The sequence below is a fragment of the Clytia hemisphaerica genome, unplaced genomic scaffold (assembly GCF_902728285.1).
Source record: "Clytia hemisphaerica strain Z4C2 unplaced genomic scaffold, Clytia hemisphaerica genome assembly, whole genome shotgun sequence".
Lineage (NCBI taxonomy): Eukaryota > Metazoa > Cnidaria > Hydrozoa > Leptothecata > Clytiidae > Clytia > Clytia hemisphaerica.
Window position 1 is genome coordinate 630,458 of NW_027104378.1, and position 25,618 is coordinate 656,075.

The 25,618-nt window shown below is 35.0% G+C and overlaps 1 protein-coding gene across 5 annotated transcripts in view; it reads right to left on the minus strand.

The window, feature by feature from the left end:
• Positions 1-4,229: 4,229 nt before the first annotated feature.
• The window catches only part of LOC136819030 (ankycorbin-like), a 32,398-nt gene continuing 11,009 nt past the window's right edge, over positions 4,230-25,618 (minus strand). For 2 of the 5 annotated variants that reach the window (XM_067075189.1, XM_067075191.1), the window contains 15 exons: positions 14,458-14,525; positions 13,513-13,572; positions 12,627-13,019; positions 11,994-12,097; positions 11,346-11,450; positions 10,615-10,832; positions 10,009-10,119; positions 9,444-9,518; positions 8,980-9,078; positions 8,567-8,786; positions 7,994-8,100; positions 7,360-7,428; positions 6,506-6,709; positions 6,032-6,097; positions 4,230-5,514 (listed from right to left, as the gene is read on the minus strand). In XM_067075189.1, the coding sequence (XP_066931290.1) occupies positions 5,446-5,514; positions 6,032-6,097; positions 6,506-6,709; positions 7,360-7,428; positions 7,994-8,100; positions 8,567-8,786; positions 8,980-9,078; positions 9,444-9,518; positions 10,009-10,119; positions 10,615-10,832; positions 11,346-11,450; positions 11,994-12,097; positions 12,627-13,019; positions 13,513-13,572; positions 14,458-14,525 (1,968 nt within the window). In that variant the 3' untranslated portion in view covers positions 4,230-5,445. Of the gene's footprint in view, positions 5,515-6,031; positions 6,098-6,505; positions 6,710-7,359; positions 7,429-7,993; positions 8,101-8,566; positions 8,787-8,979; positions 9,079-9,443; positions 9,519-10,008; positions 10,120-10,614; positions 10,833-11,345; positions 11,451-11,993; positions 12,098-12,626; positions 13,020-13,512; positions 13,573-14,457; positions 14,526-15,176; positions 15,352-15,835; positions 15,942-18,248; positions 18,309-25,618 lie in introns of those variants that run through there. The other 3 variants (XM_067075193.1, XM_067075192.1, XM_067075190.1) reach the window with 3 other exon arrangements.

Genomic DNA, 25,618 nt, shown 5'->3' on the forward strand with positions numbered 1-25,618 from the left:
CAATTACCATCAATAATAAAAAAATTTGGCATATCTCGATAATTGTAAGAAATTCCCATAAATTACGTCGCTAAAAGGTTGGGACAGATCCAGGTGCAACACGTCTGAGAGATGACAGATTAATGATGACGTTCGAAGTTCATGTTGTTTTTAACAGAAAGGCATAGCCTAGAAATCTAAGCAAGTTAGATTCAGTCACTAAGGATAAATCTAATGGTATGCTGTGAATAAATAACTAACTACTGCCGTGTGTACTAACCTTGTGAATACGGATATACTTAACTAGGCTAAGGAAAGCATAGCCAAAGGCAAGAGTAGAATTCCCTGTGTAGAATGTTAAGCTACTTGTTTCCTTCATAGTTACGCGTTACGCGTGGTTTCATACAAATACTGGATTGGAAGTAACAAAGAAGTTATAATTACAGTTAGAATCGAGAAATTCATTACACCTTTTCGACCGTAGTCACGAGGTCAGGCGCATGCCACTTTATTATTTAATTATCCCCCTAAACTAAATTCAATCATTTTTTTTACACATTTTTCTATTGTCTATAGGTGTGGAAAAAAGACTGGGTCGGTTTTAAGGTGGTAAGACGGACATAGACTAGCAAGCATCTGTCTTTCCTTGGACACAGGAACGCGGGAATAGTGCTTATGATAAAGAGCTCTTATAAAAAATAGAAATTTTCGCGGGAGAGTGGTTTGGAATGACATGTATTCAGTGAACATATAGAAAAATAGATCCTATTGCAAGTTTAATCTGCAGCGAAATACAACGACGTGGTTTACTAGTCTAAGACGGGCAAAGTATGCCCGTGCAGTAATTGCCGCCTACGGTCGAAAAGAAGTATAGACTTACAACTCTTTATCTCTCCGACCATCTATCTCATTGGGTATCATAAACCCTAGCCTTTGAGAAGTTTTAACTTCACTAGGACAATGATATTTTCTAAACACAACAAAAGTACCCCAAAATTTCAATTTCAGAAGAAATCCTAGTTTAAATTCTACAGCCCTAAAATCGTAATACCAGGTGATTGGTCCATCTATTAGGTGTGAAGAACCCGGAGGACAAATAGAGGGTGCGGGTATAGTCCTTAAGGGTGTCTTTTTGACCTTCAAATCGACCCTCTAAGGGTTGTAAAAATCACAAAATCTAATTTCAGTCTAATTTTTTTCTGTACCCTCACCCCCGTAATTTCGCAAACCTAGTACACCCCGGGTGAAGAATATTCTACTTTCTGGCCATTCTAATCGTCAGTCGAGTGGATGCTACTGTGAATTATAAGACAGCCGGGTGTTTAGCGTGTTTAGACTTAGGATCAACTAGCCCATGTCCAACTGCTATTCACATGGAACCTTAAAGAGAATTTGGATATCTTTTAGGTTTAGATAGATTGCAAATTAATTCACATCACCAATGTACCAATCCAATACCAACAAGGAAAAGCGTTGTCTCTCCAGTTGTTTCTCCAATTTCTGGCAAGCTAACATGCTATAGGCTGGTAAAATTACCATATCAAACTTAATACATCATGTAACCAACCGCATCAATACCTAAATTCAAAATATATATAATACTTAATTTACTAGCCTCACACTCAAAACTCTACAAGTTGAATTTCATACTGAAGTTGAGACTACCATTTCTCAAGACTTGAGAACATTTGATTTTAATCTTATTTTGCTATCACAGTCATTTCTAATCCTTTTTTGACGACCTTCCATAATCAATTTCAAAAAAGAGAACTAATTACAGATAACATCAATGTTAACAATAAAGTCATTTAGACTTTTTTTCTTATATAAGAACAATTTTATAAGAACAATGAAGTTCAAAATCGCAAAAAAATAAGAACAATTTAAGAACAATGCTGAGCCTAAAATTACTCAATTTCAAGCAATCTAGGGGTCAAAGTAGTAAAAATTGGGTATAACGCATAAAATACATCTATTACACCCTATAATAAGAACAGGATAAGAACAATTTGAGGCTCAAAGTGCCAAAAAAATAAGAACAGCCGAGCCATAGAAAAAATTTACTGGTTCTTATAAAAAAAGTGTGTATTCAAAAGAGATTTACTAAAACAATTTAGAACTTAATTATTGGATTTCAATTATATGCTATTGATGTTTGTGATTCTATTAAAGTAAACAAAATTAGGCTTTAAAATGTCTCACACATTGGGTAACACCAAAGGGTGTAAAGTCTGTTGTAAGACGGATTGCGAAAAAAAATCGAAATTCTACCAATTGACTCATTAAAGAACCATAACTATTTTAGATTTTAGGACGTGTTACACAACGTAACATTCTTAAGTCTAATTTAGTTTACCTTAGTAAACTAGATCTTTGATTTCCTTGACTAGACATAATGATAAACAAAAATCACAAACGGGAACTCGATGAGGTTTGATTTTCCATTGTGTTTTTATAGCTGGGTATTTAAATTCCATTGTTTTCAAGTCAGAAAATTAAATGGGGATAGAAAAAATAGCACAATATTGTGCAGTTTAGTTGATTATTTTCAAAAATTGGAAAAGAATTTTCTACTGGGATCGATATCAAAGGCTACCGGGTCTATTATATTGTAATGTCACGTGACCTAAGTAGAATCTCCTACCTAACCACATCACACTATATAGCCAAAACACGACATCTAGCTCTTCGGCTCGGGCTTTATAAATCTACGGAATGGATACGACTTGATTTGGGTTTGTCATTGAAATTTAACAATTGAAATAATTAATTTCATTTAGCACCAAGCTGAGTCACAGCTAAATGTTAACAACTTGAAGGTATGAACAGACCCATTCTTTAAGAAAATATAATCTTGAATAGTCATCAACGTTAATTGCATTAAGCGATTTAAAGTAGCCTATTCTAATGATTTCATCTTTTGATAAAAAACTCGATTTGATGACATTTTGATGATAAACGGGTGTTCGGCCTTTCCGGTCCAAAATACTTTCCATAATTCGAATCCTTTTCCAATTCGAAGAAAATTCTTGACCCCAAGACCAAAAATCTATCGAAAATTTAAACTTTCTATCTAGGCATCCCGAAAACCTCAAGCATTTCTAGAACTCCATATTTTCTATTTAGATATACTCTATTAGACTCTATTAGAATCCACTGGGGCAACACACAAAAAAGATAAAACCTTTTAGCCAAAATTTTGATACAGTGTTCGTTCTGTCGCTCATTAAGAATGAAAACCAAAGTACTTTATATTCGAAATCTTTTACAGAAATTTTCTTTGCTTTTCATCTACATTTTCCACGCCCTGTTTCTGTCTTATCTGATTTCAAAAGAGAAATGGCTCAGAAAAGGCCATTTCCATTATTATAAAACTCAAACTTAGGAATCAACTGTCAAAATATATAATTTTTTCTAAAGTAGGAACATATTTTTTTTGTGGGGGTTAATTCGAAAACCATAAGTTTGTTAATATGTCCTGATTGGGACTTAAGAAGTAGCCTTAAAATAAAAATGAAAAGAATATTTTTCATTACAAAAAAGAAAATTGAGAGATGCTAAGAAAAGGGGAATTGAAAAAAAAACAAAAAATCTGTCACTTACCAGAAAAAATTCGATCTCGATAATGAAATTGTTGTCCCCGATGTGAAAATAGAAACTTGACATTCCAACCTTCTTAAATTCAAAAATAAAAATAAAAGAACTTTTGATCAATTACGTCAAGATCAACGTTTATCTCGTTTTCAAATTGCAATTTTAATTGATTCCCAGAGGAGTTCATATCATGCAAGAACTTTACCGTCATTTGGGGGTAAGATTCCACTCACAATTATTGGAAGCCCGAAAGGCCAGATGTTATGCTTTAAGCTTTTCCAAGCAAAAAAAAGTGAATATGGCAAAAAGTATTGCTGTTATTGTTTTCAAAAACCCGCAAAGCTTCTTAATGGTCAAGCGCTGAAATTCTATTGTAATGTCACGTGACCTAGGTAGGATTTCCAATCTAACCACGACACACTTTTCAGCCAATGCACGGCATGGGCACGACATCTAGCCCTAGACCTATGATTCCACTTCCCAGACTAGGAGTCTATTACCGCTTTTTTTAGTGGAAAAAGAATGAAAAATACCCAGAGCCACTTGCACCACCTTTTAAATGAACGTTGGTACAATCGTGAACGCTATCAGAATCGTGAAATAAGCGAACAAAGGGGCTGGGCTCGATAAAATGCAGTTTTGTTTATAAGTGTTTCTATATAATTCTGCTTTTTCTCATTTAATAGGGTGACAAAGCAAAATGAAAAATAATGTATTTACAATGAATAAACGTATTTGACAATAAAAGGAAAAAAAAAATTGGTATAAAAATATTTGGTACAAAATTTATTTATTACATTTTATTCCCAAAAAGTGAAAAAAATATAACCAAAGTTAGATTTCCTTATAAACCCATAATTCCATTTTTATTAGATTTTTACAACGTGATGAATCAGAATCACGTTATCTGGGCCAACGATATCTTATTTTTTAAGCTTTCTCTAATATTGGAATATCAAAATATACTGTATCACGTAATAAATAAATAAAATCAAAAAAAATCTCTTCGTTCATTGTCTTAGTATATCATATGACATGCCTTTCCTCGATCAGTTATCCCCTAAAAATTTGACCAAGTATTGCTGAAGGCTTATCTATTATATCTTAAAAATATTTAATATTAAAACAGTATTATATACAAATCTTAAATGTTTGTAGAAATTGATTTTGGGTGGAGTGTGGTAGAAAATTATATTAATTGTCTCTCATCTAAACCATAATGAGAAGGTTTAAATCTCAAGCAGTTACTACCCATACGGAAACAAATATAAAAGGTATTCTGATGTATTTTAGTCCAACTATGTTAAAATATCAATCCTTAAGGGAAATCTCGTACCCAGAGCCAATACGCTTTTTTTGACCGTAGCCGCCAATGGCCGCGCGGGCATTAATTTGTCCGTTTTACCACCCTAAAACCGTTTCAGTCTTTTTTCGCACCTATAGACAATTGAAAAAGGTGTCAAAAAAGAATTGCATTGAGTTTAGGGGGATAAATAAAAAGTTAAGTGGTACGCAACTGACCGCGCGAACACGGTCGAAAAGGTGCATTACATCGCTTTTTAAATTTTATTGATGGATGCGATACAGTCGATATCCCTTTCGTAAGTACCATCAAAATCATAAAAAGCGAACTACTAAAGGACTGGGTTCGAGTTTGCCTTGAGGGGTAAAAATAGAGCTACACCTTAGAATATTACTAACTCCTTAGTTCAACCATGTTCGGGATCGTCAGTCAGAAATATAACTTATTTATCATGGTCACGAAATCCCATCTATCTATCCGATCTTAGATTCAATAGTGCCATCCAGACTAGCCAAAAATCCGTTCAAAAATTTGTTCTGATTCTTAGATCTCAGCCTCATCAACGAATCTCATGATTCCTGCTTTCTCAGCAAAACAATTTTCTTCAGAATGTTGTCCAGATTTTCATCCATTTTATTCTAAAAGATTAAAAAATATTCTTTCAGTTTTAGGGCGTGAGAATTGAGATCTACCACCTAAACCTCCTGAAAGAAGATAGTTGGACAAAATTCTATTAATTTCTTCACATATATATTTTTTTCAACTCATATTTTCGTCTATTTACGGTATTAGTAAGAGAAAAAAATCTTCCATTGGAGATTGGAGAACTAAACTAGTTCTCATTCCTTTCGGTCACTCTGAAGTTCTGACCAGTAAACAAAAGCATTTCGTAATTTTAGGCAATAAATCTTATACCAACCGGCTCAAATTATTACCAGGGGACTTTGAGTATCACGAAACATGCGCGATAAAATTCTTACAGTTTGTCACTACAGGTCAATTTTGAATTTCAGAGTAATTCATGATAAGGGGTATAAAAACCAGAAATAATTGTCTCAGAGCCAAGGATCTTTTTCTTTGCACAACAAAACTCTGGTTATACATTGACTATTACTATTAGAAGGCAGTCTTTCTCAAAATACAGCAATCTCTTACCTGATAAAGAGACAATATATTTTCTCTGTAACATGAAATATCTTTCGTGTATTGCTCTTCGAATTCCTGGAAAATAAAGAAATATTTGAATAACATCAAGATTTCATATTTCATTTGGAAAGCCTTGTTTGAAAGGTTGAAGTAATAACTCTAACTGCAAAAGCCGTAAAATTTTGTAAAGAGTTGTATCTCATTATCAAAGTAGATGCGACCGTAGTGCAAAGGTAGAGCATTCAGCTACGGTGCGCAAGGTTGTGGTTTCAATCCCCAAACGGGTCATACCAAAGACTTCGTACTTAGTACGAAAATGATACTTGATGCCTCTCTGCTTGATGCTCAGCAATCAATTGAAGGGTAAGTGGGAGAAATCCAGGGAGAAAGAGTGGCGCCCTCCCAGATAGCTATCAAAAGAGGAGCCTCATTCGGGCCGCCTCCAACTGCGTTCGCAAACTTATAGAAATACAAGATCCTTACTGTCATTCTGGTCTGTAATTTATGTGATTCATCTCTCATCGTGTTTATTAAGTTATTTTTCTCATCAGCTTCAGAGCTCATCTGATCTTCCAAATATTCTTTTTCCGATTTAGCTTCATTCAAAGACGCTTGAATTTCAGATAATTGTGATTCTAAAATTTTGATTTGTTCGCGATATTGTGTCCTCTCTGTCTTTTTCTCCGCCTAAAAGTATAAAATATAAAAACATTAAAATAACATTTTAATAAAAGTCCAAATTGCTTGAAAGAACATGCTTGGATCGAGAAATATTGACCTTGTTGTCACTATTGATTATTGAAATTTCTCTAATAGACCTTTTCATAAATTACGTCACGAACATCACTTGCCTCGTTTTGAAATTATTGCCGTGGTGATTAACTCCCAGCGGATTTTACTAAATTTTACTATTTCTTTCTATTTAAAAAAAATAATTTAATGTCTCAAGGGACATAATCACCATGGTAATTGTTTCAATACGAGGCAAGTGATGTTCGTGACGTAATTAATGGAAAAGTCTATTGTGTTAGAAATTTACCCCCAGTATACCAAATCACAAACTTTTTATCCCTATTACATATTTTTTATAAAATAGCTATATTAGAACATGGTCTTCGAAGGTAAAAATATCAAGAATAAGTTAAGAACATTTAAACCCGATTAAACCACCCGATTTCTTAGGAAATAGCACAAAAAATGCTCACAAAATGGGGAAAATAAGAACAAGTTAGGAACATTTGAAAGCTTAGAACTCAAAAATTTAAGAATATTCGGAAGCTTCTAGTTGGATGCATGGCTTCTATGGATGCTTATATAAAAAAACCTGTAATACTTACTTTATATTTGTTAAATACTTCGAGGGAAACGGTCGTGTTATTGTTGAGGTCCACCAATTCTTGAGCATTCTAAAGGAAGTATCGAAATCGATGTCTAAATTTCTGGATATAAATATTTGTTGTAGTACGAATCGAACCTCTATAACTCGAACAAGGTTATTTTTGTCCCTTCACATAACAATGTCTTAAAAACCTTACTCCGTAAGTCGAAAATTCCTTAACTGGAATGTTTATGTTCCCTGTACGTGATCAATTTATAGAGATCCGGCTGTACTGAATTTAGCTCTCATAGGTTTGGAGAGCAAGTTTTTACTAATCAATCCGTGAAAAGGTTGTGCAATTTCAAGATTCACAATATTTCTTGCACAAATGATATATTCTACAGTATTCTTTTCCAACGAAATAGTTTTGGTTCTCTCTTAAATTATAGTTGACTCTCTCTAATTCGATCTTCAAATTTCTTCAAAGTAGAGAAAGAATCGAATTATAGATAGAATTAAACACTTCTTTCCAGCAGAAAGGACCAATGTTTGCTCGAATTACAGAAAAAATTCGATTTATAGAGGTTCGAAATAGAGAGAGTTGGCTGTATGTTGTTTGTTGTGTCTTTCTGATGTTTCTTATATCAATTTACCTCTAGTTTTCCTTGCAAGTTAGTAATTTGAATGTCTCTTTTTTCGATGTCATCTTCTAACCCTAATATGTGATCTTCCAAAAAGTTGATATGATCTTGTACTGTTTCTACAAATAAGAAATTAAAAGATCTATTAGAATTCGAGTTTTACAGATAAAGGTAGACTAGCCTAAATGTATTAAATTCGTGGTTCCTTTGCAAAGCCCAAAGGTATGGTAGCAAACAAAAGCAGTTTTAAAACGTTCGCAGCTAGGACCCATCGCTGGTTGCTTTCTTTGGAAAAATTGTGGAAAATATTTAAAGCCTTTTAGATTTTAATTAGGCTGTTCCATTAAATTTCCATACAGGGGGGACGAACAAGGCAAAATAATATTTCTTGGATACTCCATGAAAAATGGCAAAAATTGCAAAACAACTGTTGGAAAATTTTTTTCATATCTTAAAAAGTGAGGGTGGACGAACTAAAATCAGTTCCCCTCTTGCAAATTATTCTCCGATGACCCTTTGGAAAAGTTCGTCCACTCCCTTGTATGGATATAAAATGGAATGCCTTTAATGATTTATAATGATCACCTTCTTTTTTCGTTTCAACTTCTTTTTGTGATTCATCTTCTTCTGTCTCCTCTTCCTTTTCTTCTTCATGTTCTTTCGTTTCCTCTGATGTTTCCTCTTTTGATTGTTCCGTTTGTTCCATTTCCACCGTTTCTTCGTTTCCGATTTCCGTTTCCTCAGGTTCCTCTTCTTGTACTTGTGTTTGAGTTTCTTCTTTTTCTGAACTGACTGAGTGTTGAATCTAAAAATTGAAAGAAATGTAAATTAGTGAACTTATTATAGAGATTAAATTTCAAGCAATTTTCTCTTACAGCTCTTACACTCTAAAACCTACTGGATTTTTTAAGCTTAGAACAATAGATTCTTTATCCCCATTCTGATTTCAATAGAAATTTTTATCCCCTATGTGGGGAAAAGGGTGTTGGAATACTCACATCAATATTTTCGAGTTGGCTTTTCAGTCCCAGAACTTCTTTTTCTGCTTGGAAGCGCATATCAGTTTCCCAACGTAACTTTTTCTTGATATTTGAAATCTAAAATTGAGAGAAATATGAATTGATTTTATTGGTTTAAGTGAAAAACAGGTAAAGAAAGATTATAGGAAGAGCCACGATTTGGAGTTACGTTAAGAAGAGTTTAATAATTTTTCAAGAATATAAGTATATAAGTTGCTCAAATTTCATCTTTTAGCTTATCATTTTTTAACCCAAACATCGCACAAATTCAGTACAAGATTAAGAAGTTGACTCAGGAGCTGGCCTCAGTTTAAATCCACACGAATGCTCTTCTAAAATGATTTCCCAGCTGGTACACAACGTTGTTTTAGCGCTAATCTAATGTTCATAACGTCCATATACACGTTAAATGAACGTTGAAATAACGTAAACAGGCTACAAACCTCTTGTTCCAATTCTTCGATTTTTTTATCACGTTCGGAGATTGCTTGTTGCATTTCGTATTTCTCCTGTTCATACTGATTTTGATAAAAAAAAAGAGAAATCAAAAGTTAACATCCATCATGCCACAAAGCTGTTTGAAAAACAGTAAAAAATCAATGGTCCAGGTTCTTCAAAGCTATGGTAGGGGAAGGGACGGTGTGCCGAGATCGGGAAAACGGTATTATAAAAGGTGTGACGGTGTCGTTATGTGCCGGGTGCCGGGGTTCCGGGATTCAGCCAAAGCTTTGACGGGAAAACGGTATTTCGAACCTCCGCCCTTCCCGCGTGGTATAATTTGAAAAAAAAAGACTGAAGTATAACTGTCAGATTCCTAACCATGCATCCTTTAAAGCATCAGTAATTTAGAACCAAGATCCTTTGAAATTATGAAATGTCTATACACGTTTTTTATGAGAACAAACTATATAAGCAAAAAAAGACTTCGCTGGCAAAAATGGCAAAAAAGTTAAAAACATCTGCAGGCTTCAAAAATGTTGGGACGTTCTTATAAAAATGTATACGTACTTTTTCTTGCGTTTCAGCGATGGTGCTTTCGTTGATTGTTTCATTTCCGATGTCGTAACCCATCAATGATTCGATAATTGACGTCGTTAAACTAGAGTCATCGTTCTTCAGCTATAGGCAGAGAAAGAAACAAGTGATTGTAAGTTTGGAAATTGCCAAAAAGTGTTTTTTATTATTGCAGCCTTCTTGCACGCACGTTGTGCGCCAGCTGGGCGCATGGAAAATGCAATCCCCGGGGGGGGGGGGGGGGGGGTACTAACCTTGTCGACCGACAGGGGTACTCCGCTGAGGTTCGAAGAAGGGACCCTGCGTGGGACTCGAACTTTGCGGAAAAAGTGACCCTGAATGGGACTGAAATTCCAAAATGTTCTCAAATTTTCTACTTTTTCCCCAAATTTTCCAAAAATAGGTACCCTACGAGGGACTGATTTTTCTATTTTGGTCTTTTTGCGACCCTACCTGGGATTCGTGGAGGTTAAAAAAGGTACCCTGACAAGCGGAGCATCCCCGTAACCCATCTTGCCCTAGTACCCCCCCCCCCGGGGGATTACAATCACAGGTATGAAACACATTCTAAAGAAATAAAGAATGGTCGAACAATCTTACAATGGAACGCCTATTTGCACTGTCTGTTCGTACACGATCCGTCGGTGACCTCAGTGTGGGCTTGACTTCTAAAATATAATTTTGTGCTGAAGATGAGCTGGTACTACTATGTCGTTTGTTTTCTTTATCGTTCATTTCTGTTGATTGTTCTTCTTGGATGTTATGATCTGTTTCATCGACGTCTCCGTTTTCATGTACTTCTTCTTCTTCTTCGTTTTCTATAAGAAATAATTCAAATCGTTGGAGGATAAGTAAACGGGTGAGTAAACGCGGGAAAAATGTTTACAGTCATCACAGTGGTTTACGGGAAAAAATAATTGGCGGTAGAATTTATAACAAACGTAAACACTGGAAACACCTCCGCCAGTGTTTTCTCCACCCCAGGCTAACCTCCGTTTTCAGATCTTTCCCTCCTTCGAATCTTTTCCCTTTCTAGTCTACCATCAACAGAGATCCTGAGCTGTTGAAAAGGTAATCTGAATAGCAGACTTTTACAAAACCTCATGTAGTATAAGGGGTACGAATCCGTTACCAGCAGCCTGTTCAAAAGGTGAATATCAGTAGCGTAGACAGTGGGGTGAAGAAACATTTGCTTAAGAGAGCAGATTTAAACGACACAGTAATTATGTTTTATACCACGAATAGGTAAGTGCTTTGTCATTAAAACGTTACTCTCCTACTCAGATCGGTCTTCACCCCTGTCTACGCTACTGAATATATTTTTGACGTACCATCGTTTTCATGCATATGTTCAATATCCATGATTCCAGAATCAGCACTGTTCCGTAAAATATCAACTATTTCCACGTGACCAGCTTCACCAGCTATCTGCTCCACTGAAATAAGAGGAAAAATTTATTTTCATAATTTGTAAACCTTCCGACCATATTCGGAAAAAATGCGCCTCTTTCGATAGTTAGCAATTCAGGGGTTTGAAAAGGGATCACACAAATTGCTTATCACTTATCATTGATCCTCCCTTTTAATTGCCGAAATCTTAAATCTGAATTTCTAATTCTAAGAAACATTTTCAGACAAAAATCTTTTGTACTTTAAAAAAAATCGCAGCCTCAACACAAAAACACAAATCGGTGCTGTAAAAATTCAAAACATAAATTCAAAACCAATCCAGAGCCACATGCACCACTCTTAGACTGACACGCCAGTCGGGCTAAAACAGTATCACGCTCTCTTACGCAGCTCCTATTTTAGCAAACGCCCGTCGCCTTTATATTCCCGCCCGTCTCCTTTATATTCCCGCCCTCTGACATGATTAATCAACAGACTAGTTTACTGCGTGTACCACTCTTCAATTTCACTGATAGATACGATAACTTTCTCTAGCGAAAGACTGGGTTCGAGTTTAAAGATAAACTTACATGTTTTGCCTTCTGCATCAACAAGTTTCGAGTCAGCACCTTTTGAAATGAGGAGTGCCACAACATCTCGCATGCCTTGGATACAAGCCATAAATATCGGTGTTCTAAATATAAGATTTTAGGTTGAAATAAATCAAACTCTGGACTCATCTAGCCTGTACCTCCCCACTCGCGAGTGTTTTTTTATATTTTAAAAGAACTTGCTGTGTGTCAGTCAGTGAAGAAGAGTTTGGTACAAGCTAGTACTCGTCGTACAAGATCACTAGCGAGTTTTTGTATTCGCACTTTTGAGGACGGTAGAGTGACTGAAGTAATTTGGAACAACCCGCACTTCTGACCCACAAAATCGAGGACGGTAAAAGTGCTGATTTACCGTCGTCCTGAGCTGGTCAGGATTTAGTCAAATTAGAACCTTACCGTCTCCGTCACAGAAAAACACACATACATAAACTCGGTACTATCTCACAGTCATCTGTTTGTATTAAACAATGGGCGACTCACTTTTAAGTTATCAAAATCAATGAAAACTGATTTAAGACAAAAATTGACTTATGGCAGTAGAACTAAAGAGAAAAACTATCGAAAGGAATGTTGGAGGTATGTGATTGATACAGGGGTGTCAAATATGCGAACCTTTCTTTATAATCAGGGGCGTTAACATCAACACCGTGTAGAACAAGAGCCATTGCGATTTTCTCATAGCCGTTCATGATGGCGGTCAAAAGGGGCGTACGCCCTTCGCCATCTCTTAAATCAACTGGGCTATTATTATTGATCAGGAGTTTCACACATTCATTTTCGCCACTCGCCACTGCGTAATGTAATGCTGTCATTTCTTTTGTATCCTTGACTTCTAGGCACCATCGGCTATAATCTAAAAGCTTTTTCAACATGACAGGATCGCCCTTGCTTGCAGCTATATGGTACACGGTTCGCCCTTGCAGATCGATAGTTGATAAATCAGGATTTTCAGCAAGCATGAATTCAACACAATCAAGCATTCCTTTCTTGACTGATATATGAAGTCTAAGGACAAAAATAACAGAGATTTTATTTCCAATACATGAATAGAGCCTACATGTTTCGCTTTAACAAACTATAAAAGAACATAAGGCTTCGATGGCCCAAGTATCAAGAACAAGCTCAGAGCATTTTAAGGCTTTGAGGACTTTGGAAATTGTCAAAAATGCTCACAAAATGGGGAACATAATAAAGAACATGTTAAGAAAAGGTTTTAGGCTAAAATGTCAAAAAGTTAAGAACATCCGAAAGCTTTAAAAATTAAGGATGTTCTTAATTATGGTGGAGATATAAAGTCGTAAAACCCGTTTTTTAATTTGATCAGTAAAACTTATGATGACTCAAACAATGGCTAATAAAGGTTCACTTGCAAGTTACCTTTCCAAGTAATACTAATTTTCGCATTAAGACTTGACTTGCACGCTATAAAATGACTCTATCATCTCAATCTTAAAATTGATAAATAGTTCCAGTAGACCAAAGATTCTGCAATACTTACGCTGTTTGCCCATCACGACTGACTTTGACTGGCGATGCACCCTTTTTTCGAATGGTTTCCCTAAAAAAGTGAAATAAATTTCGAATAATTTTATATTTTGCATAAATAGTTTGTAATGGTTTGTATCAAAATCCATCTGTTCGATGTGCACTCTGTTTTTGCTATCATGTGGAAACCAGTTTAAAGGGAATCACTTTAAGTATGCTGACCTGGTTTCCATGACGTAAAGTGAATGGACTTTTTTTCAGTTAATAAGGTATTGAGCATATTGAAACTTTTCTTTTGGAAAGAGGAATCTTAGTCAATTATTTTTCTCACGGGAAATGTTCTTGGAATTTAAAATCAATTAAATTATATCGCATTAAATTCTAATTTCTTTAAATTAAATGTAGCAATCTGAGAAACTAGTTATTACTATGCTAAAAAGGCTATAATCGATCAAGGATCAATCGATGAAGTGTAGCAAAGACTAGACTTTGGTTAAAGATATAAAGCTGTATTTTGAGTATATAATTGATGATAATTATCAATTGCTACCAAGCTGGTACATGTAATCTATTATAGCCAGTGGCATAGTTGCAGGGGGGGGGGGGGTCGGGGGCACGCCCCCCCCCCCCAGCGGAGCCCTTTTGGGAACAGGCGCCAAAAAATTAGGGGCGCCAGAAAGGATTTTTCAGGCGTTCATATCGAAAGATTGACAAATAAAAAAACAAAAAAGGCGCCCCTTATCACCTCAAAATTTTCTGCCTCGCTTCGCTCGCACACTCTCTTTTTTGTGTCCATAAATTTAGAGGGGCGCCAAAAACAAAAAATCTTTATAAGGGCGCCATGTTTGCCTTGGCCACCCCAGAGAAATTTTCCCACCACGCCACTGATTATAGCATCCTTTTTCCTAAAACATATCAGAGGGAATACGTGCAGCTTATTGTCGGTCGGGATACGTACTTGATTCTTTCACGATCAGATTTGTATGCGGCATCGATCAAACGTTCATCATATTTCGTCCATTCGTCCTAGAATTGGAAAAAGATTGAAAAAGTTGAAAAAGTTTAAAGCTTTAATCTTAGACTATGAAGACAAAGATCAAGTGAAAACATCGGACCTAGCTGGCACACAACATTGTTTCAACGTCCATCTAACGTTATATGGACGTTGTGAACGTTAGATAAACGTAGAAAAAACGTTGTGTGCCAGCTGGGGAGAAGAAAAGGACCATTGCCTTATCATTATGTCCGTAAAATTTCATTAAAATACTTTTGAAGTGTCTTATGGTTAACCATTTCTTTTTCACTTGGCATTTCAACCGTGTAAATCTCAACTCGAACAGCTATTTTCTTTCCTTATGCCAATAGGAACACACCCCTGTGTCACTGATCCGGTGAGACCCCCTACCCACTGGAAAATTTGGCTAAAATTTCGTCCCCGGTGTCAAAAATACCCTATAATTTCCGCCTCTCTGAAGAATTGAATTTATTTTCATACCCATTTGAAAAAGGAAAGGAAAAAAGTTTCACTACAAAACCATCCCTACTTTATATTTTTACCTGTGAATTATAGAATTTCTATCCCCCCATTGGAATTTGGATTACAATTTATGCCCGCTGTGAGAAAAAATTCCACCGGGGTGCTGAGACAGGGGTGCTCCTAACTGCATCTGTACCTACCTGGTTAATGGTTCGAACGCTTTCTATAGATTGTAAAGAGCCTGGAGGTGATTTTTTGTTGCCTCGTTTAGACAATCTCATTAAACCTCTTTGTAACATCTTTATTTTTCGTTTTTAATAATAATTTTATACTTAGTAGAATATATATTATTTTCTTCTAAAAAAGCAGGTTTTCACTGATTAGATTTAAAAAACAGAATGATCATTTACATTCTATTGTTTATACTCAATGAGAGCTAGGGGTGTCAAGAAACTTTGATTTGACATAATTCAAATTGAAATATTATCTAATATCAATATCAAAAAAAAGCCAACACCCATATATAAAGAAGGTTAATCTAGCTTTGATTCTTCCTATTTAATACCGTTTTGGAATCGAGAAAAGTCGAGGACTCTAACAATTTAACTCTTTCAAGGCAACGAAAATCGAAAAAATCAATTTATTTTCCTTTTTTAGAAGTTCCAACTTTAGATGTAATTATCGAAGCTTTGGAGCAATCTAAATGGGTCATGTTTGGGTTCGTTGGAAAGCTCTTTTTATGCTATCTTTTCAGTGTGCCAAATTTTAAAATTAGGTCCCCACAAAAAGTTACATCCAGCCGAAAAGTATCGTCCTGAAAGAGTTAAGAATTCTTTTTAATAAATATGTAATCCCATACCTTTTTACTCTTGGAGAAAGAAAAAGACTTCGGGAAACATTTATTTTCGGAGCTCATTATCGCATCAATCAAGTCAAATAAAGTAAAACGAATTCTGAGCAAATTTAGTCACGCAATCTCTGCAACTTGTTTCAAACAAATCACATTGAAAGCATCAAAAGCAAACAGATAGGAAATAATATACTTTTTTGATTTTATTTTCATCAAAAACTTTTTGTTGACTTTTTACTGTACATCAACAAACGTTCCTTCCTTTATATTGGTTGAAGGTTTTTTCAACTTGTCGAAAATCTTTATTTAAACATAGATTTCTTAAGATTGCATTTCACAAAAACGTTTCGCTTGTTTGTGATGATTGTAAGGCTTTTCAAAGCACACAAAAAAATTCAACAACATTTGACCCCTTGCTAGAGATCACAAAATAGATTTAAGGCACTGTTTAAAGAACGGTACAACAGAAAACACTAGTCATTAGCACAAATCCTCGTTCGAATAACCAATAAAATATTAAATTAATGATTTAATGGTTTTTTTCTTAATGAATATAGGAAGAAAGGAAACAACATCACTTTTACTGTTAGAATGATATTAAATTCATCTGCATACACAATTATGCTGTTTTTGAAAAAATTGATAATTCTATTATTTCCCAACTATTTACCAGTTAAAATATGAAACATATTCAATTTATGATAAACAGCATAATGAAACTGTCGAATGAAATTGACATCCCAAAGAAAGTTTTCAAAGAACAATAAATATTTCTACCCACATCTTGCCATTTTGAAGACTAAGTAATAAGATACTTAGAAAAGACGAAAATGTCGTGATAATAAATACTAATTTTCTCACGACTGTATTACAAATACATCATTTAATAATCGCCTTTAGAAGATTACGATTTCAAAATGAAAACATTACACGATAAATCTTGCTTGTTCCAAAATCTATTTATCATTTTACAAACATATATGAGTTGTGTCTTTAAACAAGAACTTCTTGATTTGCAACACAAAATACCCTTGAATCTTTGAAAAAATCATTCAATTCCGAACGCTCAAAACATTAAGTCGAACTTCTCGATTTGCAACACAAAATTCTCTAGAATCTTCAAAAATTCATTCAATTCCAAACTCTCAAAACATTATATTTATCCACTGATGGTAAACTCTGCCTTTACATGCATGAATAAAAAAGTACAGCTTAATTACACGCAAACAAGAAATTGCTTTTTGATTTAATTACATATTTGATTGGTCAATTTTGCTAAGATAATAGACGGAACAATATTATTTTGATTATACCAAATTTGTAGTTATCTCATATATGAGAAATTGACAGTTTTCTTAAAGAAAGTCCATTATTAAACAGAGACTTTTCTTATAAAAGAAACGCAATATATTGTAATTATGTGTGGGACAGAGTTGTCACAAAGATAGATTTTGACTGGACTTTGACTGATTGATAGCTAAAGCTACATTTTAAGTTGGTAAGCTATTTTTTAGCTGGTTGCAAGTAATTAATGTTTCCATTTTAGACACAGGAATAAGTTTCATCCAGGTACCGATTTCATATATTTAAAATCTACCAAGGCTAAAAGGCCCCAAAAGAAATTCAAGGAATTTTAATTGTGAGCTCTCAAAGACATTCTTACTTTTCATTAGCCACAATCTTTGTTTTCAAAGTAAATCCGATGATCCAATTTCTTTTTGAAACAGCCGGGAAAAGACGATGAATTAATCTCGGTGAGGAAAAGGATCTGAGACATAGTGCCAGTTTTTTGGTGACTTTATTTCATTGATGTTTTATACTACATGGTACGATTATACTCCGTATCCAATCTTATTTTCTTTTGGTCAAGATCCTCTTGAGCTTGACATACTAAATAGTTGAAGTGAAAGTATTGTCCATGTGTTTAAATTGAAATATACGGGAACTAGAAAAAGTAATGTATCATAAGGTTAACCATTGCCAGATCGGCTGTAACCCGTCACCATCCGAGTCCATCTTCCCATATCCTAATGTCAGAGGGAAATTTTTAACTTTCAATTTAGACTATATTTCCATTGTCTTCACTTAAACATGGTGGAAGGGAAGATAAATCACCCTCCGCCAGCGGTTTGCGTGAATGCGTGAATTTTTTTAAAAAAACACGTCACTACGTGAATTTGAAGGTCCGCTAGCATAGGCGTAGCGAGATACCCTTCAAAATTTATGGATGAGAGCGATTTTTATGACACTGTAATTTATCTTTGTTTTATCAAAAGATAATGAATATTTCGTAAACATCTGCATTCCCTCATAAATTTTGCAGGGTATCTCGCTATGCCTATCGCTAGAAGGGGGTTATAAATAACAGTATCTATAGGATTGTAATGAAAATGAAAAGGAACAAGAAGAAGAAGAAGCATACCTTGAACAATGATTGGAAAAACTTTGGAACTTTCGATAAGAGCATCTCTTCACCTCGACTCAAAAGTACAAAAATCAAATAAATCTACTTCTTCGGGCTTCGTGTCAAACTGTTGGCAAGCAAGTCGGCATGGAATAATTCTCAAAAATGATATATAATTCTATCGGTAGCGTACAGTAAAGGATCAAAATAGGGATGTACTTTTCATTCAATTGTAAGAGACTACCTGTGCGTCAAAGCACTTGAAGTAAAACATCAACGGAGGAGTTCAATCGAACTTGAGAACTCCCTTTACAGGTGTATAGAAAGACTCCATCACTGTGTTGAAAAGCAGGTTCAGGAAACAACATAAGTAGAGGATATCTTCCTTAATGGAAGTAGTTACGCGGTTCACTGATTTCCTTGTTTCGTGTTGTTGATATAATTACTATCCTTGTAAGACGAATCCTTATTTTTTTCTGGCAGTATAATACGATCACTTAACCTTCTTAGACTTTTGACTCATCCCTCTCGTGTTCGTGATGATGGTTATGTGATTATGGAGACTGCTGTTGAATGCAAGAAAATTGTGTATCACAGCGCTGGCACACAACGTTGTTTCGACGTTCACTTAACGTTCTTTGGACGTTATGGACCTTGGGTGGACATTGTTATGACGTTCTGTGCCAGTTGGGAAGCCTATAATTCGACGCAAAAAGTCTTTTGCAACAAGTAAGATTTCATGATTTTGAGAGGCCAACAAACACTGTTTTGACGTACTAAGAAGATTTTGTGTATAAAAAACATATAATCTTTAGTGAGTTAAACCACAGAGCTCTGTTTTGACACTTTCAAAGTCACTTGAATAACTAGTCGTATGATACAGAGGTGTCGCTAGATGTAACAGTTTAACCTTTTTTGGCCAACTTCAAATCTTCAAGAAATTCATTCTAAAGTTTCTAAAGACAAATAGCTGGTTCAGCTCCCATGTAAAGGGCATAAGGTAAGATTTCGGCCTACGTGGCCGTCAATAAAACGTCGCAAAGAAATTTCTTTAAATGTAATGAATCGTGTTGGTATACAGGGGAGTCTCCGTAACTGAAAATGCACGAGGAGCACAAATTTGTTCGAGCTATGGAACTTTCGAGGCATTGTTATCTGAAGGGACGAGCAAAATTGTTCGAGTTAAGGAGACATTTGAGTTGATGTTTGAGTTAAAGGGACTCCAGTGTATTCTCTTTTGTGTTCTTATAAATAAACTCTTGCTTTCAAATTGTTTCAAATACAATCCAATTAGCCAACAAACCACAATGAAGACATGCCAAGAAATCGTTTCCACACTTCCATCGATGATTCATGAACATAATTTTAGAAAGTGGTGGAAATATAATTTTTTATCTTTCAGCAAATATTTTTTATAAGAACAAAACTATAGAACAGATGAGATGGCAAAAACGTTAAGAACAAGCCGGGGGGGAGGTACTTAGGCAAATGGAGGGTACGGTATGTGCCGCTCTTAAGGGTACCTTTTTTGGACTTCCAAAGTCCCGCTAAGGGTCGGGAAAATCAGAAAATCAAATTTCAGTCCCAGTAAGGGACTCAACTTTTTACCCCCTGAAAGATCTAAATTGTGTCAAAATTGGTCAAATTAGTCCCGCTAAGGGTCGTAAAATTCCCAAAATTTTCCTTTGTTTTCTCCCTTTTAGTCCCGGTAAGGGTCCAAAGTTCGAAAGTCGGGCGGCATCCCCCCCATCAGCTCGCAACCCTAGTACCCCCCCCCCGGGAGAACAAGTTAGTGACATTTTAAGGACCATAAAACATCCTCTTCATCATGACACTATATTTCAATATATAGCTCGCCAAGACACCTTTAAAAAGCGAATGTGTCGCTACTGAAATCTGCAGAGCCCTTTACCAAATCCCTCCGAAAACAATTTAAATCTAAATCTTTTGGACGGACCAGATCTATGAAATCTATAATATATAGTTTTTAAACTTTCTTTTCTTTCATGTAAGATATCGTACTAAAACTAAACTCAGCCATAGAAAACCTTTGCCATAATCGTTGACTACTTGACAGTAGAATAACTACAAAACTTTCAAATACATCAAGAAAAATAAAATCAAAATGGTTTGATCCTTTTGATTTATACCACAGAAATCTGGAAATTGAATTAAATGGAAATATAAATGGGAATGCCAAAACTTTGATCGAGTTATCAGTGTATCTCTCAATGTTTGAGAATACAGTTGACTCTCCCTAATTCGAACTCAAACGGGGGGAACATCATTAGTTCGAATTAAGGAAAAATTCAAAATATAGAAAACATTTTACGATGTTTCCCTTTGACGGGAACTGAGAACGAAGTAAGTTCGAATTATAGAAAGATTCAACAAATAGAAATTCGAATAAGCGAGAATCCACCGTATTTGCAAAATAAAACATAATTCTACTGTCTATATACTGGTGGATTCAATTGGTGGACTCCAAGAACCTCTATATCTTGAAATCTGCATAATTCCAAAATTGCATTTTCTGTGCGTATTCAAGTTATAGAAACTCCACTGAAGCTACCAAAAAGCTATTCAAAAAGTCGGCTAAGAGCAGCTACAAAAAAGAACAAAAATAGATAATTTTTAGGCTGTAGTAGTTTGACTTTACTTAGAAAGTACCAGTTTTGATGCCAAATTTCTCAAATAATATATAATCAACTCTTCACTGCCCTGTAAAAATAATAAACTTTAGCATCCCATGAAAGGAGAATTCAATAAACTACATATTTGTATCGTATACTACTTTAACAAAATTACTTTTTCTAAATTTATATATACCCCTATTAACTAGAAGATGCCTATCTCTAACTCCAAAAGATGGCATTTTTTTAAATATGGTCAAAGTGACGTCATAAAGTGCCCACAAAACGACAAACATTGAGGTCTGCCCATTTTATCATAACGAAGAATGGGACGTTTATGGTGGCCCTGGGCTTGTTTAGATTATATTATTTTTGAGATGAAAGTTCATGAGAAAGTGGCGACTAAATAACGCATTGGATTACAATATCAGGATCAACACATGTTGATTTTGCAGTTTTATTTTGACACATAAATGTATTCCGTGGGTGATCCTGACAAAATTGACGCCACAAACATGGAATCGCTAAAAGTATTCTATGCATGATAAAGCGGAGTTTCTTTAACTCGAATGTCTCCTTATCTCGAACAAGATTATGGTCCCATCAGTTAACAATGCTTATAAACCTTACTCCATAACTCAAACGAGTTTGTGTTCCCCGTGCGTGTTCGAGGTATGGAGACTCCACCGTACTTTTTTGATGCGGTAAAGCACGAATTTCGATGAAAACTCTTTTTTGACGGTAAAGAAGCAGTAACCATAAAAAATAAAACTAATTGTTTCTTTGTGACTTCAAAAAAACGAGAAGGAAACTTTCTAAAAAATTTCTGTAATATTGAGTCGAGACTTTTGACATATTTATAAAGGCTTCAAAAATTGCAGTCTCTAAAAATTAAAAACCGACATCACGATTAAACAAAATACACACCAAACATAAACAAATGATCAGACTCCCCAACATTTTGGTGAAAATCTCAGGTGTAGTGTATAGTAAAATCTCCCGCTACTTAAGTCCATTAGAAAAACTTTAAACAACATGAATATTGAGAAAGATAAGTAGAAAACTATAGAAGTACAACATGAATTTAATTAAAGACTAATCTGTTCACGGCATTACATCCAATTAGGATTTTTAGTCGTTTCTTTATAAAATAAGGCCGAATTAAATAAGCAAAAGGAAATAAAGGCAAATCGGCATGGGAAATCAGTTGTTTAAAATTGTTTGATTGAACGAATGGGGGACGTTGAGAAAATCACAGCATTGGTCCACCTCATTCCACCCAGCGTATTTTCAACTTTTTGAACATACTGCTAGCGCTACGCAGATAATATTCTCTGGCGTCAATCAAGTAACGTAATTAAAGCCTGAGATACACGGGGACGAGGTTGAGCATTAACAAAATCGTGACATGGTGCAGGCCCAGCGCAACAACCGTAAAAGTGGAAAGGCTGAAGGCTCAAAATAAGATAAAATTTACTAGAAATTTGAGAAAAAAAATCTCATTTGCTCAAAAGTGGGGAGGCTGAAGTCTCCCCAGTCTCCCCGCTTCCGCCGGGCCTGTGGAGATGCAGTGTCCAATTTAGACAGCTTAACTTTGCTTGCCTCCAGCCGATATAAGTAGGCGATCATAAATCTTTGCTTGTATTGGAAAAACTAGGAATAAATCACTGCCTTGCTGTCAAAAGAATTGCTTTAAACCAATTGAATTGTTGCCGACTTTTTGCCAAGGCAAGACAGAATTTCGACCGTTTCTAAAGCTCTAAAGCCATAAAAAATATAAAACATGAAAAGAATAACAATAGTTAGCAAACAATGTTTATTCCGTCACCATCATCTGAAGAATGTTTTTTTACCGACAATGTCAAGATGATAGTGGATGAACTATAAGTTTATGGCGAAGGATCTCGTAACTCCAACTAAGCTGCTTTAAGTCAATAAGAACACATCCCAAATTTTCACAACCAATAAATTTAAATGTATAAATTCAACAACTATTGCAAGCTTCCAGAAAATTCCTAAATTTCCAAAATTTATTTTCAAAATCTAACGATTAGCGGATCAGACTCAAGAAGAACACATGATACAACACCAAAATACCACAATCAAAAAACGGCATCACATACAAACACATTGAAAAGCTGCATATCAAACAAGTAGACTATTGGATTTGTCTATTTTTTCTCTGTTCTCTATTCTCTGTCTATTTTATAATACCAGCAGTATATTCATTTCATGTTCTTGTATTACGACATTATACATACATGTGTAAAATGAATTTGTATAATACAATGAATTATAATTGAAATAGCATGTCTTCGAGGCTGATTATAAACAAATGAACTTTTTCCTTTTTTATGTGCGAGATTTTTTCTTAATAATGCAATAAAATTGATTGGAAAGGCACCTCATATGACAACTCAATTGACCTTTTCATTAAAATGACGTCAAAAACATCGCCTGCCTCGTATCCAAACAATTACCATGGTGATTACGTCCCTTGAGACATTAAATGATCTTTTTTTATGAATAGAAAGTAATTTTAATAAAAGTGATATTTGTAACGTAATTTATGAAAAGGTCTATTGAGATGTAGCAGGCTTAGCTGTCATCAAGCAAAATCTGCATTCTTTGAAGATATCAGCGAGTTTATGTTCCTTCCTTCCGGTGGGAAAAGACCCTGGAGTTTCAGCCCCACTGGGAAATTGACTTTGATTTTATCCCCATCCAAAATTTAATATTTAGAAAAACCATCCTCGCTGAATTTTTTAACCTTGGAACATCCTTGGAGATCTATCCCCATCGGGATTTCAAGAGGAATTTTTATCTCCAATGAGGAAAAAGTTCCACCGGGCCTGTGAGATAGGGTGCTTGAATAGTCATTTAGAGTAATGTTAAGCTAACAAAGATTTGACTACCGTTAGAATTCAAAACTATTGAATCTTTGGCTGAATTTAAAAGAAAAATTATCAAGGCCAAAATCTATTGTTCATGCAAACTCTGTTCTATATTCTAGTATTTTTAAATTTTAAAATATTATTTACTATATAGTAAATATTCGAATGTCATGTTGGATTTAATTAGTACTTGTAACTATTTTTTATTACCAACGTTAAATAAAGAACAAATAAAATAAAATAATATACAGTTGAATATGCCTTTCCCATTGTTGTATATAAACCACAAGTCTCTCGGATTCATATTATGACTAATTGTAATTAATCAAAAATTTATGTCGTTATGGAGATATCTATTCTCCCACGAGCATATTGCAATGGTATTATGAATGTATACTAAAAGGATAATGTCTTAACGTAAAGACAGCATTTCACATTTTCACTGCTCTATTATCGGCACATCAATTTCCAAAGAATTCGAATTCCTATTGCGATTTGAGTTAAGATAACTTGGGCCGTTACATCCAAAACTCTTAAAAAAGCCATAAAACACAAAACCGATATTCAGCTGCAGTCACCATCCACAAAAAAAACAACCAATATTGAAATGACTGACCACCCACACTTTAAAAGTTTAGCAAGCGCTTCCAAACGAGGGGCTCTAAAACTCAAACCCTAAAACAAAAATTCAGTTTCCGTAATCAGCAAAAAAAAAACATAAAAAACAATATTTCAAAGACTGACTTCCAGCACTAGAGAGACATACAAAAACTTTATTTTGACAGTATAATATAAATGCAGATAGTTGATGAGTTTTACTTTTTTTTAAGTGGCGTTATATTACTTTTTAGGCGGTAGTCAATATTTTTGTTGATTTTGGCACCACTGAAGGTCATCTAACTGTCAATAAGAGTAAACAAATTAAATATCGACAAGGCTGCATCCTTAAGTCAATAATACGAAGGAAAGGCATTATAACAGTTGTGGATCTGAAAAAGTCACTTTACCACTCTTAAATACACCCCTATCTGAGTCAATTCATGATATTCATGATGTAATCTTTTATACGGAAGCACACAAAATAATCCGGAACTAGTGGCAAAATTTACCACTAGTCTTTTGTTATTTTGCCACTAGTTCCGAGTTGTCTCGGGTGCTTCCGTATAAAAGATTACGTCATGAATATCATGAATAGCAAGTTTATGTATTGCATTTTTGAGGACAATAGAGTGACTGAAGCGATTTGAAATAACTTGCAGATCTGACCCGTGAAATTGAGGACGGTAAAAGTGCTGATTTACCGTCGTATCAGTCAGTCAGGATGTAGAAAAATTAAAACATTACCGTCTCCGTCGCAGAAAAACATACGTACATTAACTCGTTAGTGAAAGACAGGGTCAACTTTGGTTTTTTTTATGGAAGAATCTCCTAGGACTGTGAGAAAGGCAGGGTAGTTCGAGTGAACAGAGCAGATTACTAAAGTAGAAATTTTATTTTTGCTAGATAAGCATTCAATGGGCTATTCTTGAAAAAGATTTGTACCCCCTATAATGAGGAGGTCTCCTTTGGTCTTTTTTAATTTTTCAGGATCTCTTGGATTTTCGACCTCGTTTTACTGACCACCCTGGATTTTCCACCTCATTTTACTGACCACCCTAGATTTTTTGTTTTTTTAGAACATCCTCTACGTCATACCTCCTCAAGCTCAATATAGGGGGTGTAGACTTTTTCTGGAATAGCCCAATACTGTTTCCGAATTTTAAAAAGGAATTACCACCATTATTAAAAAGGGGGAACCTAGCAAATTCTACCAACATTTAGATGATAATTATTTTACATTCTCACAGGCCAAAGAATGCTC